Source organism: Pezoporus occidentalis, unplaced genomic scaffold, assembly GCF_034315485.1.
Source record: "Pezoporus occidentalis ecotype Australia unplaced genomic scaffold, CSIRO_AGI_Poc_V1 ctg33, whole genome shotgun sequence".
Lineage (NCBI taxonomy): Eukaryota > Metazoa > Chordata > Aves > Psittaciformes > Psittacidae > Pezoporus > Pezoporus occidentalis.
Genome location: NW_026915268.1, coordinates 4,615,479 through 4,635,295, shown reverse-complemented (window position 1 = coordinate 4,635,295; position 19,817 = coordinate 4,615,479). Strand labels below are relative to the sequence as shown.

General features: G+C 41.4%; 2 protein-coding genes across 6 annotated transcripts in view; one reads left to right on the top strand and one right to left on the bottom strand.

The window, feature by feature from the left end:
• KCNIP1 (potassium voltage-gated channel interacting protein 1) overlaps positions 1-19,817 on the bottom strand; it is a 403,546-nt gene that overhangs the window by 358,252 nt on the left and 25,477 nt on the right. The gene's annotated exons all lie outside the window — the stretch shown is intronic.
• On the top strand, positions 9,224-19,115 carry KCNMB1 (potassium calcium-activated channel subfamily M regulatory beta subunit 1). Of its 4 annotated transcripts, none has more exons than XM_062629231.1 (5): positions 9,224-9,382; positions 14,035-14,220; positions 15,325-15,479; positions 16,798-16,993; positions 18,827-19,115. In XM_062629231.1, exons 3-5 carry the CDS (start codon positions 15,343-15,345, stop codon positions 19,094-19,096), a joined length of 603 nt encoding a protein of 200 aa, XP_062485215.1. In that variant the 5' UTR covers positions 9,224-9,382; positions 14,035-14,220; positions 15,325-15,342; the 3' UTR covers positions 19,097-19,115. The 4 variants fall into 4 exon arrangements, with proteins under 4 accessions (XP_062485215.1, XP_062485213.1, XP_062485212.1 ...); XM_062629229.1 differs by having other exon boundaries at positions 15,316-15,479; XM_062629228.1 differs by lacking the exon at positions 14,035-14,220.

The following is a 19,817-nucleotide window of genomic DNA, read 5'->3' as shown; positions in this document are numbered from 1 at the left end:
GCAGGAATCCCATCTTGTTAATTCAAATGCAACACATAAAACACTTAATGTAAAGGGTACCTTGTACACAGAGATAGTACATGCCAAAAAAAAACCCCAAATCATATACAGGAACCAAGCTTACCAAGCTTCCTGCACCTCCCATGCCAGTGACAGCTATCTGCAAGCATTTTGGAGAGCACTAGCATCAAAAGCAGGGTGGGGGAAAGGCTCTTGTTTTAACAAGGAGTCTGATCAGCCTCAGTTTACACAGTAATACTTGCTGACTACTTTCAGTCTGAGAACTGCTATCACCTACAAAAAGTAGACAGCAGGCTTCAGTTATTCCATCAAGATGGAACTGATTAGTCACAGTTCTGTGTAATAGGATTATTTATCAGGAATGTTGTGGATGGGTACCTGAGGGCTGAGGGCTAAGTTCTAGCCATGTATAAGAAATAGCACCTGGCATACCTCAGGCACTTAGTCTATCTCTTCCTGTGTCACCAGTCACCATTCCTTTAGCTTCTCTGCCAGACAAACAGATGCTCATACCCACACATAGTTAGAGAAGACACTACAGTCATCCATCCACTAGAATGCTGCTTTGTGGCTTTGTTCCCTATATTTTTCTTATGCTCAGCATACCTGCAAGAAATACTACAGCTAGAAATTCTTCTATTTGTCAAAACGTTGCTTCAGTTGCTTACACTAAGTTTTAGATAGCTCCACTTAGTGTCTGCACAGGCTGTCAGTATAAATCCCTTCGCCATTGAAGTAAAGTTATAAAAAAACCCATCTCGCAGAGTCGAAAGGGAACAATATTGTGCTTTTTTATCCAGCATTCTTCACCCACCCTTATATGTTACTGTTTTAAAACATCCAGCTAACATTAGAGACCTCACCATTCAGCCTCACCCCTCCCCAGTTAATCTCAAAGTCAAGACCATGGACTTGAGGCTCAGTTCAAAGCAGAACACCCCAATTTCACACACCATCCCCAAAACACTGTGGTTTTTCCATAACTGCTCACACATATTCAAAGCTCAGGGAACAGTTCTCACCTTTTCTTACCTTTAGCCTGAAAAAAAGCTTATTTGCCTAGAAATGAGAAAAGCAACAGACTGAAAGATCTGAGGGCGATGAAATAATTTTGCCAAGAACAAAGAAATCCAGGGTGAGTGTAGAACTGCTGAACAAGCACGAAGAGAGACAACAAAGATTAAACACTGCTGATGTTTATGGTCTGAAGTAGTGAGCCATAGCATTTCATCAAGAGGTTTCCAACTCCTGGAAAATGTCTCAGAAGTTCCTATTAAAGTGTGTAGCACTGTTAACCAAGCTCACCAGTGAAGGGCTGGGGTTTGTTAATTTGGTTTGGATGGAAACTGTGTCGAGACCATTAAAAATTTAACACAAAACTAGGATCTGAAACTAGGTTTTGTATATTCTTGCTTACTGCTCTCTAATTACAGTACCATGAAATACAAAAGGAGAAGGATAAGAAAAGTAACTTTTTAGTGCTCAAATCCATTCCTCTGCAAGCAAAAACAAAGTACACAATATTGGGATCCAATTCTCCAAGTAGTCATTTTTAAGCGTAAACAGAAACATTGCACTCTCCAGGGGACTCGGCTTAGCTGCAAAGTCTGCCCTCTCCTAACCTCCTGCATTACAAGAAATGAGTCTGTAAAATGAGGCTACAAAACATACGAGCACCAGCACTCTCTGCATTTGAGATCAAAAAAAAATACTCAACCTGGATTGATGGGAATAGGAGGAATGTCCTTATTATAGTCACACCTGCATTCCTGGTTACGAACAAAGTAGACCAGGGTAAAGTAATCCACACCACATCCTGGTCAGGTGTCCTTCTGGAGGCTGGTTAAATATGTCAAGCCCTCTATGGAACAGAACATCCTTTCTTAAAAGAAAAGACGTGCTCAAACTTTTAGGCTCTGGCAGGTCAGTAATTCTTTCTTTCCATCTGCACTTTGAAAACAAGCAGAAAACCGTATCATACCTCCTAAACAAAGCATTCATTCCTCTGCCTTCTAGCAAAGCCTCCTGCTACTGCAGAACTTCTGCTCTACAAGTGCCAGCTCCTGCAGATGGCATGCACAAACATCAAATTATTCCCAACAGTCACGGATTTCTATCTTGGTTCATCAGTCCACCCCTCACAACACTGTAAAGTCAGCAGCAATAACACAGAAACCAATAAACTAAACACCAAGAGTGGAAACAGGCAGGTCCAAGGGAGAATTACATAGCTAAAGTAAGAAAAGCTGATTTTCTCTACATATAATCATTGAGAGGAGGAAGAATTTACATACTGAAGCACATTTTTACTATTGAAAGGGGACCCAGTGTGTGTAACTGAACCTATGCAATCTGCATCAAGTCCATGCAAGTATACTCTCAAACTTTCCTGCTGGGGAGAAGAACTCAAGGCAGAAATTGTTCATGTGCAGATGTAGCCTACTGGAAATATATACAGGCTATATGTCCTAGTGGCCCAAATAACTTTTTGTTCAGCTTTCTTTCCCCTTTTCTCTTTGAGAAACTTAGATTTGCACACAGAACTCAGTTTTGCTCTCTGTGGGTGTTAGGTGTTTCCAGCAGCTCTGGTTTCCCTTTCTCTGAGCTGCAAACACATCCATGTGGCACAAGAACCATTTGCTTCTCTACAGTTCCTGGCAACCAGGACCTCACAGTGCCAGCCAAGAGAGGCAGCTGCTGCCAGTAAAGCTGGGGAGAGAAGTGACACTGAAATGACCAAGCACAAAGTAACCTCTCATCTTTGCCCTCACACAAGTATTACCCCTCCTGCCTAGTACCTGTGCCTCATCTTGATATCTCAGTATTCAATTATCAATAAAGTAAGCAAGCAAAAAACGGCACTAGGAGTGCAAAGACCAAGATTACAGACAACCCAAAAGCATGATGAGTTGGAAAAGGTGGAAAAGTCTGAAAACTTGCCCTATTCCTGCCTCTGTTCTGTCAAGATATGAAGTTAGGGCTTCTGATGTGTGATAAAAGCCCATTTCCCAGCAATTCTCTCCACACATCTCCCTCCAGCAATCCCCTCCCATTCTCCATACACAGAGTAGCTGAGGTTTTTGTTTCTATACATCAGAGCAGAGTAAATATACTTCAACCTGTGAATCTGCAAAATACAGACTGTGATCCCCTGATGTGTCACGTATGTCAGGCACTGCAGCTGAGACCCACCACAAGCGATGGAGAAGCCCATCTCCAGGCTGCTGCATCACCTCCTCTCTCACACTTGCTAAGCTAATGAGCTCTGCTACCAATGGCTCATTTGAGTTTTTGATCACAGTAGAAATTGCTCCAGAAGCCTGAAACTTCTCTGCCATTAACTTCTTAGGGCAATGTTTCCTTGAAATGGATTCACATTCCCTAGGACAAGGAAGAACTCAAATTAATTATGTTACTTTCATAAAAAGTGTATAGTTAAGCACATAAAATGCCTAGATATTGGGACTGCACTGCAAAAGGAAATTTAACTGCTTTAGGGAGCACAAGATCAATGCCATTATTTATACACCACAATGACAGTCTCATTTACGATAACTTTCTGCAACAAAAGGATAAAGTTAAGAAAAAGAAGATTTACTTTAATTCCTTATGTCAGTTGGACTTTGGGGAAAAAAGAAAAAAAAAAGAAAAAAAATGTGAACTTTTCTATATAGAACAGAAATAAAGGTAATTTCATCATATATTGCCATTTGGGTTTTGTGGGTTTTTGGTTTTGGTTTCCACCACAGTGTTTTGTATCTCTTTTCTGGAAACTTCATAACTCACTGCATCAAGGCTGATACACTTATATTTTGGGAGTACAGGAAGCTAAGGATTAGCATGCCCTTTGTCAGTCTCCCTTTCCCAACACAGGAAAGCAGTAAAGGTGACAGCAGCAAAGGGCATCCACACGTGGGCATGAGCAATAGGCTTCTCCAGCTGTGGGATTCCAACAGGCAGTTCACATGAACCATACCAATAACCCTGACTTCAAAATACTATTTGATAAGCAGCAATGAAATAATACTTACGATATACACCTTGTACTCAAGTTATTGACACCCAGGCTCCCCAAAACAGAGGTTCTCCCTCAAGCTAGTAAAGACAAAAGTTTCTATCATTTCTATATGACTTGCTATAACCAAACTGTCTAATGTCCACAACTTCGGCAGTAAATCAAATCAGGCAGAACATGCTGGACTTGCTTAAGTTAATGTGCTCACCTTCAAACTGCACATGCAGTAGGTCTGACACACCTAGCACCTGTCAGACTGCATGCAGCCATACTGCTACCTGGGGTTAGCTCTGTTTAGTTTCAAAAAGTAAAAAGAAGGTGAAAACAACTCTGATCTCTTCTGCAATACAGTACTATGCAACTCGACTCATCTGCTCAGAAATAACGTTCCCATAGTTAGAATTACTTAAAATCACAGACTGTCATGTCCAAATATCTTCTTTCATGAAAGTTTTTTTTACATTTGTCCTATTTTCTGCTTGCACTTTATCAGCTTGGCAAACTATCCAATACAGGGGAGGGAAAGAAACCCTAACAATCTTGGTTCGCAGGTCAGGCTACATACTAAGTTATACTCAGCTAATATATCGAGTGTCTTCCATTATGCAATTACATTTCATTACAAGGATTTGGCCTTAGTAGAGCAGAAAATAAATATTATTCCCATTCTATAGATAAGGAGTTGAAAGACTTTCTTGCAGATAATGGTGCAAATACTGTGTCTCCCAGCATGTGCAAGTGGTACCTGTACCATATTTCATACTTTATTGTATCAGAGAGTTGCTGCACTAAGTTCACAAGTTCAGGAAAGGCCTTACATTTGCTCTATGTTGTAGTTAATTTGAACATGACAAGCTGAACACGAGTCTGTTCTTAGCAGAAGAGGTACTACACAAACTTTGCATAAAGTTCCCATTGGCATCAAGTGTAACGTGACATGTATTACATGCCTGAGACTCACTTTCAGACAAAAGCAGGATGCAGTGAACAGTTAAGCACCCTCTCTAACTTCAGTTTCAAGACACAATAGTGAGAGAGTTCTTAGTAACTTTAGAGATAAAAGAAATCTTACCACCACAGCATTGCGCTTTACTACAGGTACAAAACAGGGAGGCCCATTAGGAGGCCCTAACATTTTGCTACTATTTTGTTTCCAGGTCTTTCTGGTTCTTCTAAAGGATCAGTGAGTTATGAAATATGAACAGTTCTTTGGATCTTCAGAGGGTACTGGAAAGTTATTAGTATCCTCTTTCCTAATTGAAATAAACTCGTAGTGTAGTATATAGTCATTTTTAGTAGGCATCATAAAGACAAGCTGTGGCTCTTGAACAAGGAACAGTCACATTAAAAATGATGCAAATTAGAAGGAGCAGGAGATCCTAACTGCTGGCATGTGAAAGCTGCATGGAGACCTCAGAGCAGCTTTCCAGTATGCAAAAGGGGCCTACAAGATTGCTGGAGAGGGACTCTTCATCATGGAGCATCCGATAGGAGAAGGGGTGCTGGGTTCAAACTGAAACAGGGGAGATTTAGGTTGGATATATAGCAGGAATTCTTTACTTTGACAGTGCTGAGGCGCTGGCACAGGGTGCCCAGAGAGGCTGTGGCTGCCCCATCCCTGGCAGTGTTCAAGGCCAGGTTGGACACAGGGGCTTGGAGCAAGCTGCTCCAGTGGAAGGTGACCCTGCCCTTGGCAGGGGCTGGAACTGGATGAGCTTTAAGGTCCCGTCAACCCAAACCAGTCTGGGATTCTATGATTCATGTGATCACAGCAACAAACCGCTCAATAGCACGGGAGATCAAACCAGAATCTCTTGAGCTTCCTCAAAGTTTCAGATTCACAGCAAAGTCAGTGAGACCCCTGGGAGGACTGCGAGCCACCTGCAATGAGGGCCCCTACAAAAAGGGGTCGGAACAAGATGGGGCACCTTCAAGGACAACAGTTTGGGTACTTGTTACTGACGAGCACAGCAAATAAACACCAGAAACACTTTTCCCCTGCCACTGCAGTAATGTTTGCAGTCCCTTCATATTTCTATTTACTAAACACTGTAATGCTAATGGTTATACAATTTCCCATTCAGAGCCACGTGCATTCTCCCAGTTCCTTCCAATAGCACTTACAGAGAAAATAACTCCTCAGGTACATTTATCTTAATTCTCTTGCATTTATTCCATAGCTTCTTGCAGTTCACACTAATTAGAAGTGGAGCTACGTTGCTAGCTCACAGACACAGCAGCTTGTTCAGTTAAAGCATTGCTCATTTTTTAAAGCATCATGGGAAATTATCCCTCAAATTTAATCTATTCTGGCCTTCGCCAAAGGGTTTAATTTGTAGGAATAAAATAAGTGGGAAGCAAGACATTGACAAGAAACTTGTTCAGATTTGAAACAGAGCATTTGAAGTTCAGAAAAGCTTCCTCTGATACCGTTCATCTTCCCTTTTTCCTCCCTCAATTATAATTAGGTATCAAATGTTAAACCAGCACCTCCAGCATAGCTTGGGAAGGTGCCTGTAATTTCGCTTTTCACAGCTAAAGCTAGTATTTGGTAGAGGATTGCAGACCAACAGGTGCTACCGCCTTTAGTTCAAGTGTCCCTAACTGGCCTCCTTTGGTCAGCCGCCTATACTAGGAGTGCTCTCCGGAGCATGGCCTTCCCAGCAGTGATGCCACAGTGCTCCTCTGGGTCAGAGTAAGGCCTTAAGAAATGGTGCACAAGTTTTGTAGGTTCAAAATAGGCAGTGAATTAGTGTCCCAGCAGCAGATTCTCACACAGAGGCTACAGCTGGTCCCATGCTCCTGAATCCAGGGAAATTCGCCTTGAATCCTGCCACTGTGGTAGCCAGGTGGAAGGCTAGACTAGGAGTGCAATGTCTGAAAGGAAGAGGAGCACCAGGGCACGTGATGATTTCAGTCATCAGATTTTCACATCTTTCTCCCTCCCCTAAGGTTGAAAACATAAAAAATGAAAAAAAAATCCATATATTTAATAAGACAGAGGCTATTTTAGACTTTAAAACCAAATTACAGTTCATAATATAGCAACCATTTGGCTTGCCATTGAGAGTTCAGCTCTCACATCACATTGCTGGGTACAGGTCAGCAGCACACTGACATATCCCAAGGTTTGAAGTGGTTATCAGCAGCACACCTTTAGCCCACCCAAGTTATGTTACTGGGTTAGTTTTCCAAGAGCCAGACCCTGCATCTTTGACATATCCAGACTTGTTTAGTCACAGAATCATAGAACCCCAGGTTGGAAGGGACCTCAAGGGTCATCTGGTCCAACCTTTCCTGGCACAGCTACACAAGATGGCCCAGCATCCTGTCCTGCTGAATCTTAGAAGTGTCCAATGTTTGGAAATCCACCGCTTCCCTTAGGAGATTATTCCAGCTGTCCTCAGTGTGAAAAATTTTCCTCTTGTTTTCAGCTAGAATTTCCCCGTGAGTTATTTGCGCCCGTCACCCACTGTCTTTTCCACATGGCTTCTTGTAAAAAGAGACTCACTGTCTTCTTCATAGTCACCCATTAAATACTAGAATGTGGGGATAAGGTCTCCCCAGAGTCTTCTCTTCTCGAGGCTGAACAAGCCCATCTCTCTCAGACTTTCCTCACATGGCTGCCCAGACCGTGGATCACCTTTGTGGCCCTTCTCCACCCTGTCCACACTTTCCCACAGTGGGACCAAAACTGAGCCCTGGATTCCAGGTGTGGCCTGGCAAGCGCTGAATGGGACAATGACATCTTGATATCTGCTGGTGCTGCTCTTGTTGATGTAATCCAGTGTCCTGTTGGCTGCAGCTGCATGCTGTTCGCTCACCTTAAGCCTGTGTCCGCCCAGGATCGCCAGGTCCCTTTCCACAGAGCTGCTCCCAAACAGCAGGTCCAAGCTTGTGCTGCCCTCCAGGATTGTGTTTCCCCAGGTGCCAAAACCTTACGCTTGTCCTTGTTGAAGTGCATACAGTTCTTAGCCCACTCTTCCAGCCTGTCCAGGTCATCCTGTAGAGTAGCTCTCCATTCCGAAGTGCTCACTCCCACACTCAGTTTGTATTGCCAGCAAATGTGGTCAGGGTACACTTGATCCCATCTTCCAGATGATTTATGAAGATAATTAAATGGTGTTGGGCTCAGTATCAATCCCTAGGGATTTATCTAGAGGATCTCACTTGTATCAAAAAGTGATAGAAAACTGCACTCAACCAGATCACATTTTATCTGGGAAGAAGGTTAGTTCATAAAGGTCTTTTTCCAACCTTCAAATGTCATTATTTAAATTTAACTACATCACTTCTCAAATATGAAAAATTACTATGGTCATAAATCTTTCCAATCTAGATGATAGTAGCAGGCTTCATCTTACTTAGCTTTAAGTGTTTAACAGACAGTTATCTAAATCCAGGCTTTGTGTGCTCTCTTCTGCATCAATAAGAGAAAAGGTCCTTTTAGGGGAGAGTCATCTGTTATCCTCAGGCAGCGTGAACTCTCTGAACATGTCAACATCTTTTACCAGCAGCAAGCCCCAAAGACCAGCTTAACCTGAAACAGCAAATTATTAGATACCTAAACTTGGTTACAGTGCTCAGAACACTCTCAAGGTTTTACTGGATTACTTCATTTGATTTCCTTTGATCTCCAAATAAAAGAGCTTTCCTGTCTCTCAAAAGTACAACTGTAGCTCTTTTCTGAAGCTCTGTGCTAGATCATCTCTTCTTGTGTGCCAGAAGCAGGCTAGAGGAACGTGCTGGACACCAAAACATATGGTATGATGGATGCTTTGCTTTTGTCTATAGGACTCTGATAGATGCTAAAACTTTGACTGTAAGTCTCATTCAAACTGATTAAAACTGGTGGCAACAAAGCATTCACACTGAGCAGTTGATTCTTAATGCTTAATGCCTAAGCTTTCAACACCACTAGTCACTGCTACAGTCAATTCCTTAAATCTTACTCAAAAGACCTGTCAGATTTCTAAACTAAAAAGCTGTACAAAAGGAGTAGTAGGACCATGCCTTAAGAAAATCCACCAGGGTATGTGGTAAAAGGGCCCCAGGGTATGAGAAAACTCAGGCTCTTCAGCTGCAGCTGGTCTCAGTATTGTGGCTTCCTGGTTTTCAGCAATTAATCTCAAAAAGGACAGTGCTCTTTCATACCTTACCATTTATGGTTACAGAAAGCTTTGGAATAGGGAAACTAAGTTAGTTCAGTCACAGCAAAGCAAGCCCGGAGCAGGGCAGGGAAGGAAGACAATCCTGACATCCCCTTCAGCTCCAAGATACGCTATCCCAACTCTGTCATGTAGCAGAAGGTTTTTCATCTAAGAAAGAAGCATTTCATCAAAACCAGTAAGTACATTTCTAAGCAACTGTTTTTTCCTGGGAGCACGCCATAGCTTTGGGGTTTGAAAAATACCGTACTTTTGAAAACAACAATCTTTCCCAGTCTGCAGCACAACTGAGGACAGCCCAGACAGTCCACATGCTACAGCAAAGTTACTTTGTTCTCTCTTTTGCGACTGGATGCACTCCAGTATTTCTCCGTAGTTATTAACAAAGATAATGCTAATATTTTCACAAATTAGGAGTCTGCAGCCCATGAGATTTTTTTATTTTATTAATTTTAATGGTAAACACACCCTCTTACTTTCAGGAGTTTCATGGCTTTAGGTGTTCAGCACTCCTCTGGAGGCTGTGCTTGTTTACATCAAAACTGGACTGGAGCCAGGTGCATGAACTGTCAGGCTGCCCTGATATCCACTCAAATTGATTTGTTCTGTGCAGCCCTGTAATGCATGGAATCCAAAATTCCAGAAAGTTTCCAGAGCTGCTCAACTGAGCAAGGAACTTGCTCTTTTTCTTTCCCTTTTTTTTTTTTTTCCCCTTTATGAAGCCCCAGGTTTAAAAGCTAACAGAATGACTCTAAACACCTGCACAGGTTTTGAAACAAAAACCTAACTGCCTTAATTCACTTTAGTGTCACATCAGGTAAAGAGTTCACTAATGAAGCAAAATGATATAGCATATTTCATGAAAGAAATGTAGTTGTATCATGTCAACTGCTGCTTCAGGTTTGCAGGACAGCTGCATGAGTGCATGGCAGAATCTTTTCTCTGCACATTTTCATTGAGGTTCACGATCACCTTTTCTGCAACACACACAGTATTTGCGGTCCCAGTTGCATGGGATGGATTTAAAGTAATGGATTCTAATCAATAGGCAATGAACAAAACCAGTGGTCCCTGGCCCCAGCAAAGGCAGATCTATACCAGCAAGAACTGCATCTAAATGCTGGGGTAGGAAATGGCAGGCAGGTAGAGGGTCAGTGAGTGCCATAGCAGCATAACCAGTACACAGATCCCATTTATAGATCTAAAAAACTTTTGATTGCCTTCTGGTTCCCACACAAGATACTTGTCCAATAAACTGATAATCAATACTATACTCCTTTGCTGGGTGTGTATGTTGTCCACATCAGGTATTTTGAGAATAAACCAAGAAGACTGTTAAGTTGACGCTTGACAGCATAAAACCGATCAGCTATTCCATATGCAGAGGCAGTAGAGGCCAAAAGACTCAGGCCTGTTTCAAAACTTACTGTTTCAGAGGTGCAGATGACTTGCATCACTCTTCTTAGTGTGATGTAGTATTAGCTTTTGATGCTCATCTGAAAGCTATACCTAAGTGTTCACTGGAAATTCATCATATGCTGTAGGATAAACCAGCCCCAAAGAATTAATAGCTCACTGGTCATATTTATTCCCAACTGAAATTTGGGAGAAGGGTTGAGCACCCTCTATTCTGGAAGGGAGAGAGGTGTACTAATCAGTGTGACTGTTCCTGCCATACCCAAGTTCAGAGCAGCGTGCAGCAGCTGGACAGAAAGGTCTCATCCCAACTCAGAGAGATCACACCACTGGAAGGTCCTCGAGAGGCGGGGCAGGAGGAGGCATAGACTTCCCACAAAGTATCAAACATGTCTATTGATCAAAAATGTCTATTCCCAACCTGAGCAGGTGGCATTCCTCAGGTTGGGATTCCACCAGCAGCTGTCAACGCAGTGATTATACACGGAAATTGCACAGCTAATGTACTGCGTAATTTAACTAGACTGAAGAAAAAGATTAGGGAGAAGGAACATTATGAAAAGATTTGGAGCTTATATTTTGCTAGCAATTAAGGAGGCACCCCACAATCTTCAGTGCAAAAGATACATTTACATTTGCTCTTAAAGGACAGATTTGCTCTTAAAGGACAGCCCAAAACCCATTATACACTTCAACATCTTCCATTCAAATATGCTCAGACTTCCGGGGCCAATCAAGTTCTCTGCAGTGCTTCATTTTTCGAAGGTTTGATGATTTTGTCAGAGGAGTCACTAAATTTGCTCTTTCAACATCCCTCCTAATATACATTGACTGAGCTAGGAAGCAGAATAGAAGAATTTTTAATCTGAAAACAAATTAACCTTTCAAACAATGGGGAAATTTCAACTGAATGTTTTTCCATATGCAGCATTGCTTTGTCTTGAGGGCCAGAAAATGCAGGATTTTCAGTGCAAGAACACAACAATATTTATATATGAAAGGAAAAAAAGCACACATGGGGTTTCCTTCACTGACCTGGGTCTGCTGTTAAATTAACCTGTACATTCAGGAAACATCACAGATTTTTCTGGTCTTCTGAATTTTAAAGCACAAAGAAATGGAGCAGGAACTATGTCTTTCAGTTTTAGGGACCATATTTACAGCTACTGTGGTGCAGCAACACCACAGTGACATGAGCACCTCTGATTTACACTGTCTGAAGACCTACCTGTTATATTTAATGTTTATAGAAGCCCTCAGTGAGATATTTCAGACAAATCTTTCTTGCTGACATTCTCTGCATAATTATATGTCCTTATTCTCTTTGGGGTAGAGGAGACATCTGAACTGGGGGAGCAGAGGCACACAGAATCACCCCACACAGAGAACCAGGGTCAGGCAGCCCAGCTGGGGTCAGGATGGGGAGCACACTGCACATCATGCTGGAGAACCTCTTGGCCATTTTTGAAACTTTCCAATTTCCACATACAAATGCCTTATGTGCCTGAAAGAGATAGTCTGACAGTTTAAGATGATTAGAAAGGATGAGCTTACTGGTACTTCTACTGCATATGTGGCTGACATTCAAACAGACTGATGGGGCAACTACATTTCTTATTAATCTTCTGATTAATAGCCCTACAATTCCTGTTTTCCATGTAACAAGGGGTCCGATTACTCCACTATTCCTCGATGTCACTGGGACAGCTATGTCATTATGGCAGCACTATGGAACATCTAAAACTCCAGACACTAACAGCACTAAGCCAGTAGCAGTTTTGAACAAGTCACAGTGGCAGCACCAATCTCTGCTTTTCTATTTTCTCATAGGACTAAAGATTAATAGAATCATAGAATGGTTTGGGTTGGAAAGGACCTTAAGATCAACCAGTTCCAATCCCCTGCCATGGGCAGGGATGCCTCACACTAAACCATCTCACCCAAGGCTCTGTTCAACCTAGCCTTGAACACTGCCAGGGATGAAGCATTTACCACTTTGTGCAACCTGTTGCAGTGCCTCACCCCTCTCAGGGTAAAAGAACTTCCTTATATCTTACCTGAACTTCCCCTGTTTAAGTTTGAACCCATCACCCCTTGTCCTATGACTACAGTCCCTGATAAGGAGTCCCTCTCCAGCTTCCTTGTAGGCCCCCTTCAGATACTGGAAGGCTGCTATCATTGTTACTATAAGAAATTCTTGTCAACAACACAGGCTTGCACTGGTCTATCATTAGCTTCTGAGTTATAAGGAAGTGCCAATCTGGTACCACATCTTAAGGCCCATATTCCAGGACCAGTGATGTTCCTTTATTCCATTTTCCCCCAACCAAACTGCACAATAAGGAAAGGAGAGTCAGTTTAGTATCAACTGGTCTTACGGCGCTGTGGTGCACACTGTACCACTACTTAAAATATTCTGGAATTCTTTGGTTATTGGGTTGGTTGGCTTTTGCTGTTCCCTTCCCCCCCCCCCCCCCAACACAAACCACAGAAGTTTCCAAGGGACAGTCACTGCTGACATTCACTCAAGTCCCCTTGCAGGGTGCATGTGCCTCTGTGCACAGTTTTACATGAGTACACAGGCACAGCATGAGCATGCTGGCAGTGCTTGATGCCACATGTTTTATTTACAGCCCCATAGACCAAGAAAAACACAAGACAGCCTTATTTAAGGGCATTAATGCACATTCTGTATTAAACGCAAATGTCAGTAAGCAGGTAAGGTTCATCATAAGTCAACCTCCTAAGAGGCTTCTAGCAATGCCAGTGAATTATACATGATCATCAGAAAAACAATTCCCCTCAAAATGCTGTATGCAAAATTTGCAGTGGATAGTGAAGTTTTATTTAAAGTGGAATCAAATATGGCACTGGACAAAACTCAGTATTTAAACAACAGCAACTCCTTTAATTCCTAGGCCAACTCAGAACAGCCTTTCATTGTGATATCCTGTAGCAGCAACTTCAAAACCTATACTTTAAAAATTCTGTAATTAGACTCAAGTTATGCTAAATGACCAAACCTGGTTACTGTCCATAGACAGCTATATTTTTATTGTTAATAACACTAATATTCAGATGCTATAGTAACCTAAAACCAGTAGCATTTCAGTGTTCAGATACCATTTTTCTTAGATTATCAAACTGTCAAAGGCAGACGCTTTCCCCAGAGAAAACCAGAACTAATAGGAAAGAAAGAAACACTGAGATTACATTCACATTCCTCCTGTAAGAGCTGATCGTGTCTTTATCTAGTCTTTCCCCAACTCCAGTATCACCACAACTCTGCCAGCCTCGGGCAGCTGGAGACCATCTACTCTTGGTTAACCTGAAGAGCCTATTTGCTAAACTTGGCTTGTGCTTGTCTTAAAACTGTGTCGAAATTTAAGTCTTGGTATTTGATTTGTTACTTAGCTACACACAGGCAGATTTAGGCCATGGACCACGTCATCCCGAAGGCCAGCCAGAAAGGATACACTAAGGATCCACACTAAATAGCTGCACACACCTGAAGCTGAAATAATGAAAACACACCAGCTACCATATCTCATGTGCATCGTGGTCTTGCATATGAGACAGGACTGAAACCTGTTTCAGCTTGTAAGTAACTTATTTTCTATTTCTCCTTCTCCAAAAACACCCACACAAATCTTGCCAGCTTTATCATTTGCCACAATTATGGCTTGCACCATATTTTCATGAAAAAACAAAACCAAACACCCAAATCTTCAGCTACAGCTTTCAGTGCAACAGACACTGGTGCTGGGCTGAACTCGCAGTGACTCTTATGGCTCATTTATACATTAATACAATCCATCAGCCATAATGACTTTACGGCACATGGATTCATAGTAATTATTTTCTGATTCTCTTTGTCAAAGCAATATCAAGATAATTTTAAATACTATTTGGCAAAGGAGTTGGGGTGAAATGCCAGGCACCCCAAAGCTGGGGTTCAGACCATTCACACTTTTCCCTCTTCCACTAGTGCCAGCAGCTGTCCTTGACTCAGTGTTCATGGTGGAATGACAGCAGTTTGAACAGCTACGTTTTCTAATCCTGTTCCATGGTGCTTGGTGGCATCATACTATTTCTGTCTAGAAAATGCAGCTTTTCTCAGCTATTGGATCAGACATCAAGTTTTGAGCATCCCTGAATGGACAAGGCCATACAATAAACATGCACAATTCAGAAACAGGCTGATTTTATATTATGCTGAATTTTATATTATTTCCGCTCTTTTGAAATAAGACAACCACATTTCAGACTAATCCAGAAGAAAAGGTATCGTGTAAAAAGGATTTTACAGTGGGAAGATTTTCCTTTCATGCAGCCTTACACAACACAGTATCTCTTGCTTCAGAGAAGCATCAACACAAAATATACTGGATAAAGGCTGAGGACTATCAGGCTTTTAACAGAACTCTGCTCAACATAATGACATTTTCTTGCCCCATCTCCTAGTCCCCCCCCACACATACTTTTTAAAGTACTATATAGTAAATATCGGAAAGTAAAAAAGTTGCTTTTTTATGACTGGTCATAAACACAGCAACTTTCTTATAAATTCTAAGTTTTTGCAAAAATGGGACTGTTCCTCTATGGGGTATGTTACATTCCAGAAGCTTGTCACACAACTGTAGCCAATCCTAACCATATTTTCCCTCTCCTTTTTGTCCTTTTATTTTATATGAGGTTGTTCAGATTCCACAACTTTAAATCATGTTGGGAAAAAAGTTGGTGACTGCCCAGAAGCGAGGTGAGACAAGAGCCCTGTGCCTAGGGCTGGGAATGGTCGCATGCTCCATGATGATGTGCTTCTTTATTGGGATCACCATTGTGCCATTCTACACTAAAAGGTAATATCAGCCATTTCTTATGAATACAAAGCTATTTATTTTCCTCTCAGCAGCAAATACAGTTAGTAAAGCAGTGCTAAAATGTATGCTAGTACATTGGACAACATGTTCTTGAATTGCTCGTAAGAATTTAAGGCAGAAGAAAAGAGAAAGGAAAAAGTGAACCAAGAAGTCAGGAGACATTAGCAGCTAAGCACAAGAAAGAGGGATAGAACGAGAACAATAAAACTAAATAAAATAAAACTAAAATAAAACTTCAATAAAACTAAAAAAAAAACCAGCAACAGAAGTCATGGTAAAATTGTTCAGTTGAGAATCTGTATCTTGCTTCCAACTCAAGTATCATGAGAAACTGGCACCTTCAGCAGCAAAGCTGACTGCAGCAAGTGTTGCAGAACAATGGCTGCGCAAGAAATTACTCTTACCCATGATTTGGTTTTGTTTTGCAAGTTCTGCTTCCACACACAGAATCAATTTACAAAACCCAAAATAAGATGAAGATTGCAGCTCCAGTTTTCACATTTGAAGCTTTTGATAGCGAAAGCAAGTACATCACCTCATTCTTCTTGCTAAGAGCACTTTTAAGTTCAAAAATGTTTGAAAAACAGTATCTTTAAAACACAGTAATTCACATTTTATTTACTTTCCAGCCTCCTGATTACATTACAAAAGACATTTGTATGTCAAAAGATGGGTTTCCTAAGAACTGGAGTCAGAGTATGTCTTTACTTTTTTGCCACCAAAGTGTACCACTAGAAGCCAAAGCTTGCTATGTTATCAGTAATAAAGAGTAATTCTTGAGAGAAAGCGATAAGTAACAGCAAAAAATGAGCTTTTGCCAAACAAAATCCTGCTACTTATTCATGCAGAAAACGTCTGTGTAGTAAAGAAGGGAAAGAACAAGGGAACTGATCTGAGTTCTGAGAATTATTGAGTGAAATTAGTCAAAATAATCCCAAGACATCAAGCATATGCACTTCCAGATATTTACTACCACATATTCAAATCCACAGGAGTTTTTATTTCCTGAATAACACTGATAACATCTGATTACAGATAGGGCTAGAATCTAGCCTCAAACCACTGAATGTTTAACAAAGGGCCACAGGAGCTTTCCTACCTTGTTTCCCCACTTTGCTTCCTCATGGCTGCATCCAGAGCAGGGCTGCCATCCATCTGGGGTGGGCAGAGCTCACCATACCAGGACTGAAACCCAGCCACTCTGGCCACTGCTGACAGCACAGAGAGGGTCACCTTCAGCACAGAACAGATGCTGCTAACACAGTTAAAAGCATTACCTTTTATTTTGTCTTTGTAGTGTTTGGACAACAGAAACCATGTGCAAAGTACTCAAAGCCAACATCAAGGACAAAGTTCTCTGCCCAGATGGCGAGGGCTCAGAGGATGAGGATATCTTTCCTTATCCCTGTCTACAGGTGTGGGTTAATCTGACAGCCTCGGGACAAGAGGTTATGCTGTATCAGACTGAAGATACACTGGAAAGAAACCCTAAGGTACTTGCAACACAGATGAAATAATCACTCTGCTGGTCTAACACCTCTGAGAAAGGGTGATCGTTTTTAAACCAAGCAGTAAAATAAGAGCAGGAGTTTTTTAACTTTTGCAATGTCTGTGCGCAAACCAAGGCATTTTTAAAACATACCAGAAATTACACAGTTTGGGGTTTTGTTTTAAACACTTCATAAAACATTAAGTTAGTACTTGCTAAGGAATTACATCAACTAAACAGGAGTATTTAACATTTATGAACATGCAGAAATACTCAAGTCTTTAAGTTAAAGACCAAGGGTAAGAAGCAGGTGAAAAAAATCTCAGTTTTACTTCCATTTTAGGTGTGCAATATGAAGCAGGGAATAAAGATGAAATGAGGGTGCTGTTGGGAAGATGATGCACATTTTAGACAAAGCAGAAACTAATTAGTAGTTTTGAAAGATGTCTTTGGTTTGGTCTGCAGGTGTTTCTGGCCAGTATGACAGCAGAAAAATGGAATCATGGAGTAGGCAGTGGTGCTGTAGGAAGCACTTATATAATGCAGATGTTGGGTACTGCAGTAGAGGCCCCCTGATCAGCAGTTTAGGGATCTCTTCCCCAGAGGAAGAGTGTAGACCATTGGCTTCAGAAGTATGATTAGGGAAGGAGGAAGAAGGATGTCACCCCTCTGTTCCTGCCAGTGTTTCTTCTCAGGAATCAGTGAAGAGCTCAGTGTTTTAGGCTTGCTCCCCACAGCTAGAAGTGCTCCTACAGGTACACTGTCTCAAGGAAGGTGAGGTTCAGTTCAGTTCCAAAGCCATGAGTATTTTAAGGCCTTATTCCAGCTCAACACTCCCTTAGGGGGCACAAAGTGAAATTCGGATCTTGGATGCCCAAAACTGCAGCACTTTCAGAATCCAAACCAATCATGCTCAGACTACAAACGCTCATATTCTTAAAGAAATTGTAGAAAGTTTCACAAGTCTCAATCTCATAGCATAAACCACTTAAGCTGATGAGAATTTTGCTAGCTAATGCCTGTCTCAGGAAAAGCTACATATAATGAAGCAGCCAAGCAGAAATTATCCGCTGTGGACTGAAACAAGAGTGATGTTCACTGCCAGAGGAGGCGATTTGCTGACTTCCTGGCTGCTGTTTGCATTACTGCAAGTACAAGCCTTCAGGTCAGGAGCCATTATTCTCTTTCTGTCTTGTTGAGTTTCAAGCTCCAGACACCTTAGCATCATTATCTATGTAAAATAATTTGGCAGAAAAGAGCCTGTTATGAATACCAGTGATAAGAATGAGTGGTTTAAAGTCTAACAGTATTTCCACTGAAGACTAAGTAACAGCATTACCATGAGAGGTCAAAATAGTTCTGTGTTACAAGGACAAGTAGGAAGCCTGCAACAGCCCTGCTGTTCTTATATGTTTCTATTAGTTACACCCAGAGGTGCACAGTGAAGCAGCTTGGTTTCACTGCACACTGGCAAGCCAGACTGAATGTCTGCACAGCTAACACGTCTGCTGTGGTGGTGCCTCACTCCTCTGCTGCAATCCAAGCTTGGCACTGTAATAATAAAGTGACAGTCTCAAAGGCTATAGTTCTATTTTGAGCTTGTATGTATTGCTAGTATCTAACAACATGACTTCAATCTGTAAATCTGCAGACTGGGGGCATACACACACTGACAGAAGCAGGAAAGCATGGCAAATGGTTTATGGACATGAGGTAACTAATACAATGCTAGCCAAACCAGAGATGCTTTTGCCAGCATGTTTGTTGCACTCAATCTAACTCCAAGCTTTGTGTTAGAGTACCCATTATAATGAGTGACCTTGATTTCTTATTTCAGTGCTCATATGTCCCAGGCAAGTCAGAGAACTCTAAAGAAGTTAAAGCACGAATAGAAACAATTGCAAGCAATTTCAAGAAGTACCAGACTTTCCCGTGCTACTATGACCCAGAAGGAACTCAGCCCAATGTCATTCTAAGCAGACTTTATCCCCCCAGAGGCCTCCTCTTTGCTTTCCTTTGGCCCACACTCATGTTTACAGGTGGATGTCTGATTATTGTGCTGGTAAAAATTAGTCAGTATGTTTCTGTTCTTTCTGCTTGGCAGTAGAAAATAAATACCTGGTATAGATTGATGCATGATACTGAAGTGCCTTTGTTCTACCTGTCAAATGGCATTTTGTAACTTTTACTATACAAGGGTTCAGTCCAACTGCAGGTATTATGGAAAACTGAATGACACCCGCTATGAATGGCAAACCATTACATGAAGTCAAAATATAAAACCAATTCCCAGGAATGCCTGAAAATACCCCATAAGAACACACAGACTGAGTTACTAGCTATTATATCCTTGGGCTTTCTGAGGTACAGCTGCTTTACAGAGCTACAACTCAAGTTTACTACGAAGCACTTGTTCCACATTTTAGACAGGGTCCTAATTTTGAGACCAGATCCATACACATCATTATTGGCACACACACCTTTTATGTGCTTCATTACTGGTACAGTGCATATTCATGGCACACTTTTTTCTGTCAAGAAAAGAGGGGGTTTTATGGTCCAAAGTGATATTTGTTATGGATATCTCTGCTTTCAGGAAAGAAGAGAGGAAAAATCACCCAAAAACTAGATGTACACACATAGATATTGCAAACTTTGCACTGTGAACATCTAAACCCAGTTGTATGTAATGAAATATATGCTTAAATTATAAGGTAAAGAAGGTTACCTTAGTTTTTGCATTTAACTCAAATCTTAGCCTTGCTTTACTTTTTAAAAAGGGGTACCACTCCAGAAAGGCTACCAGCTTGCCATTGAAATACATCATA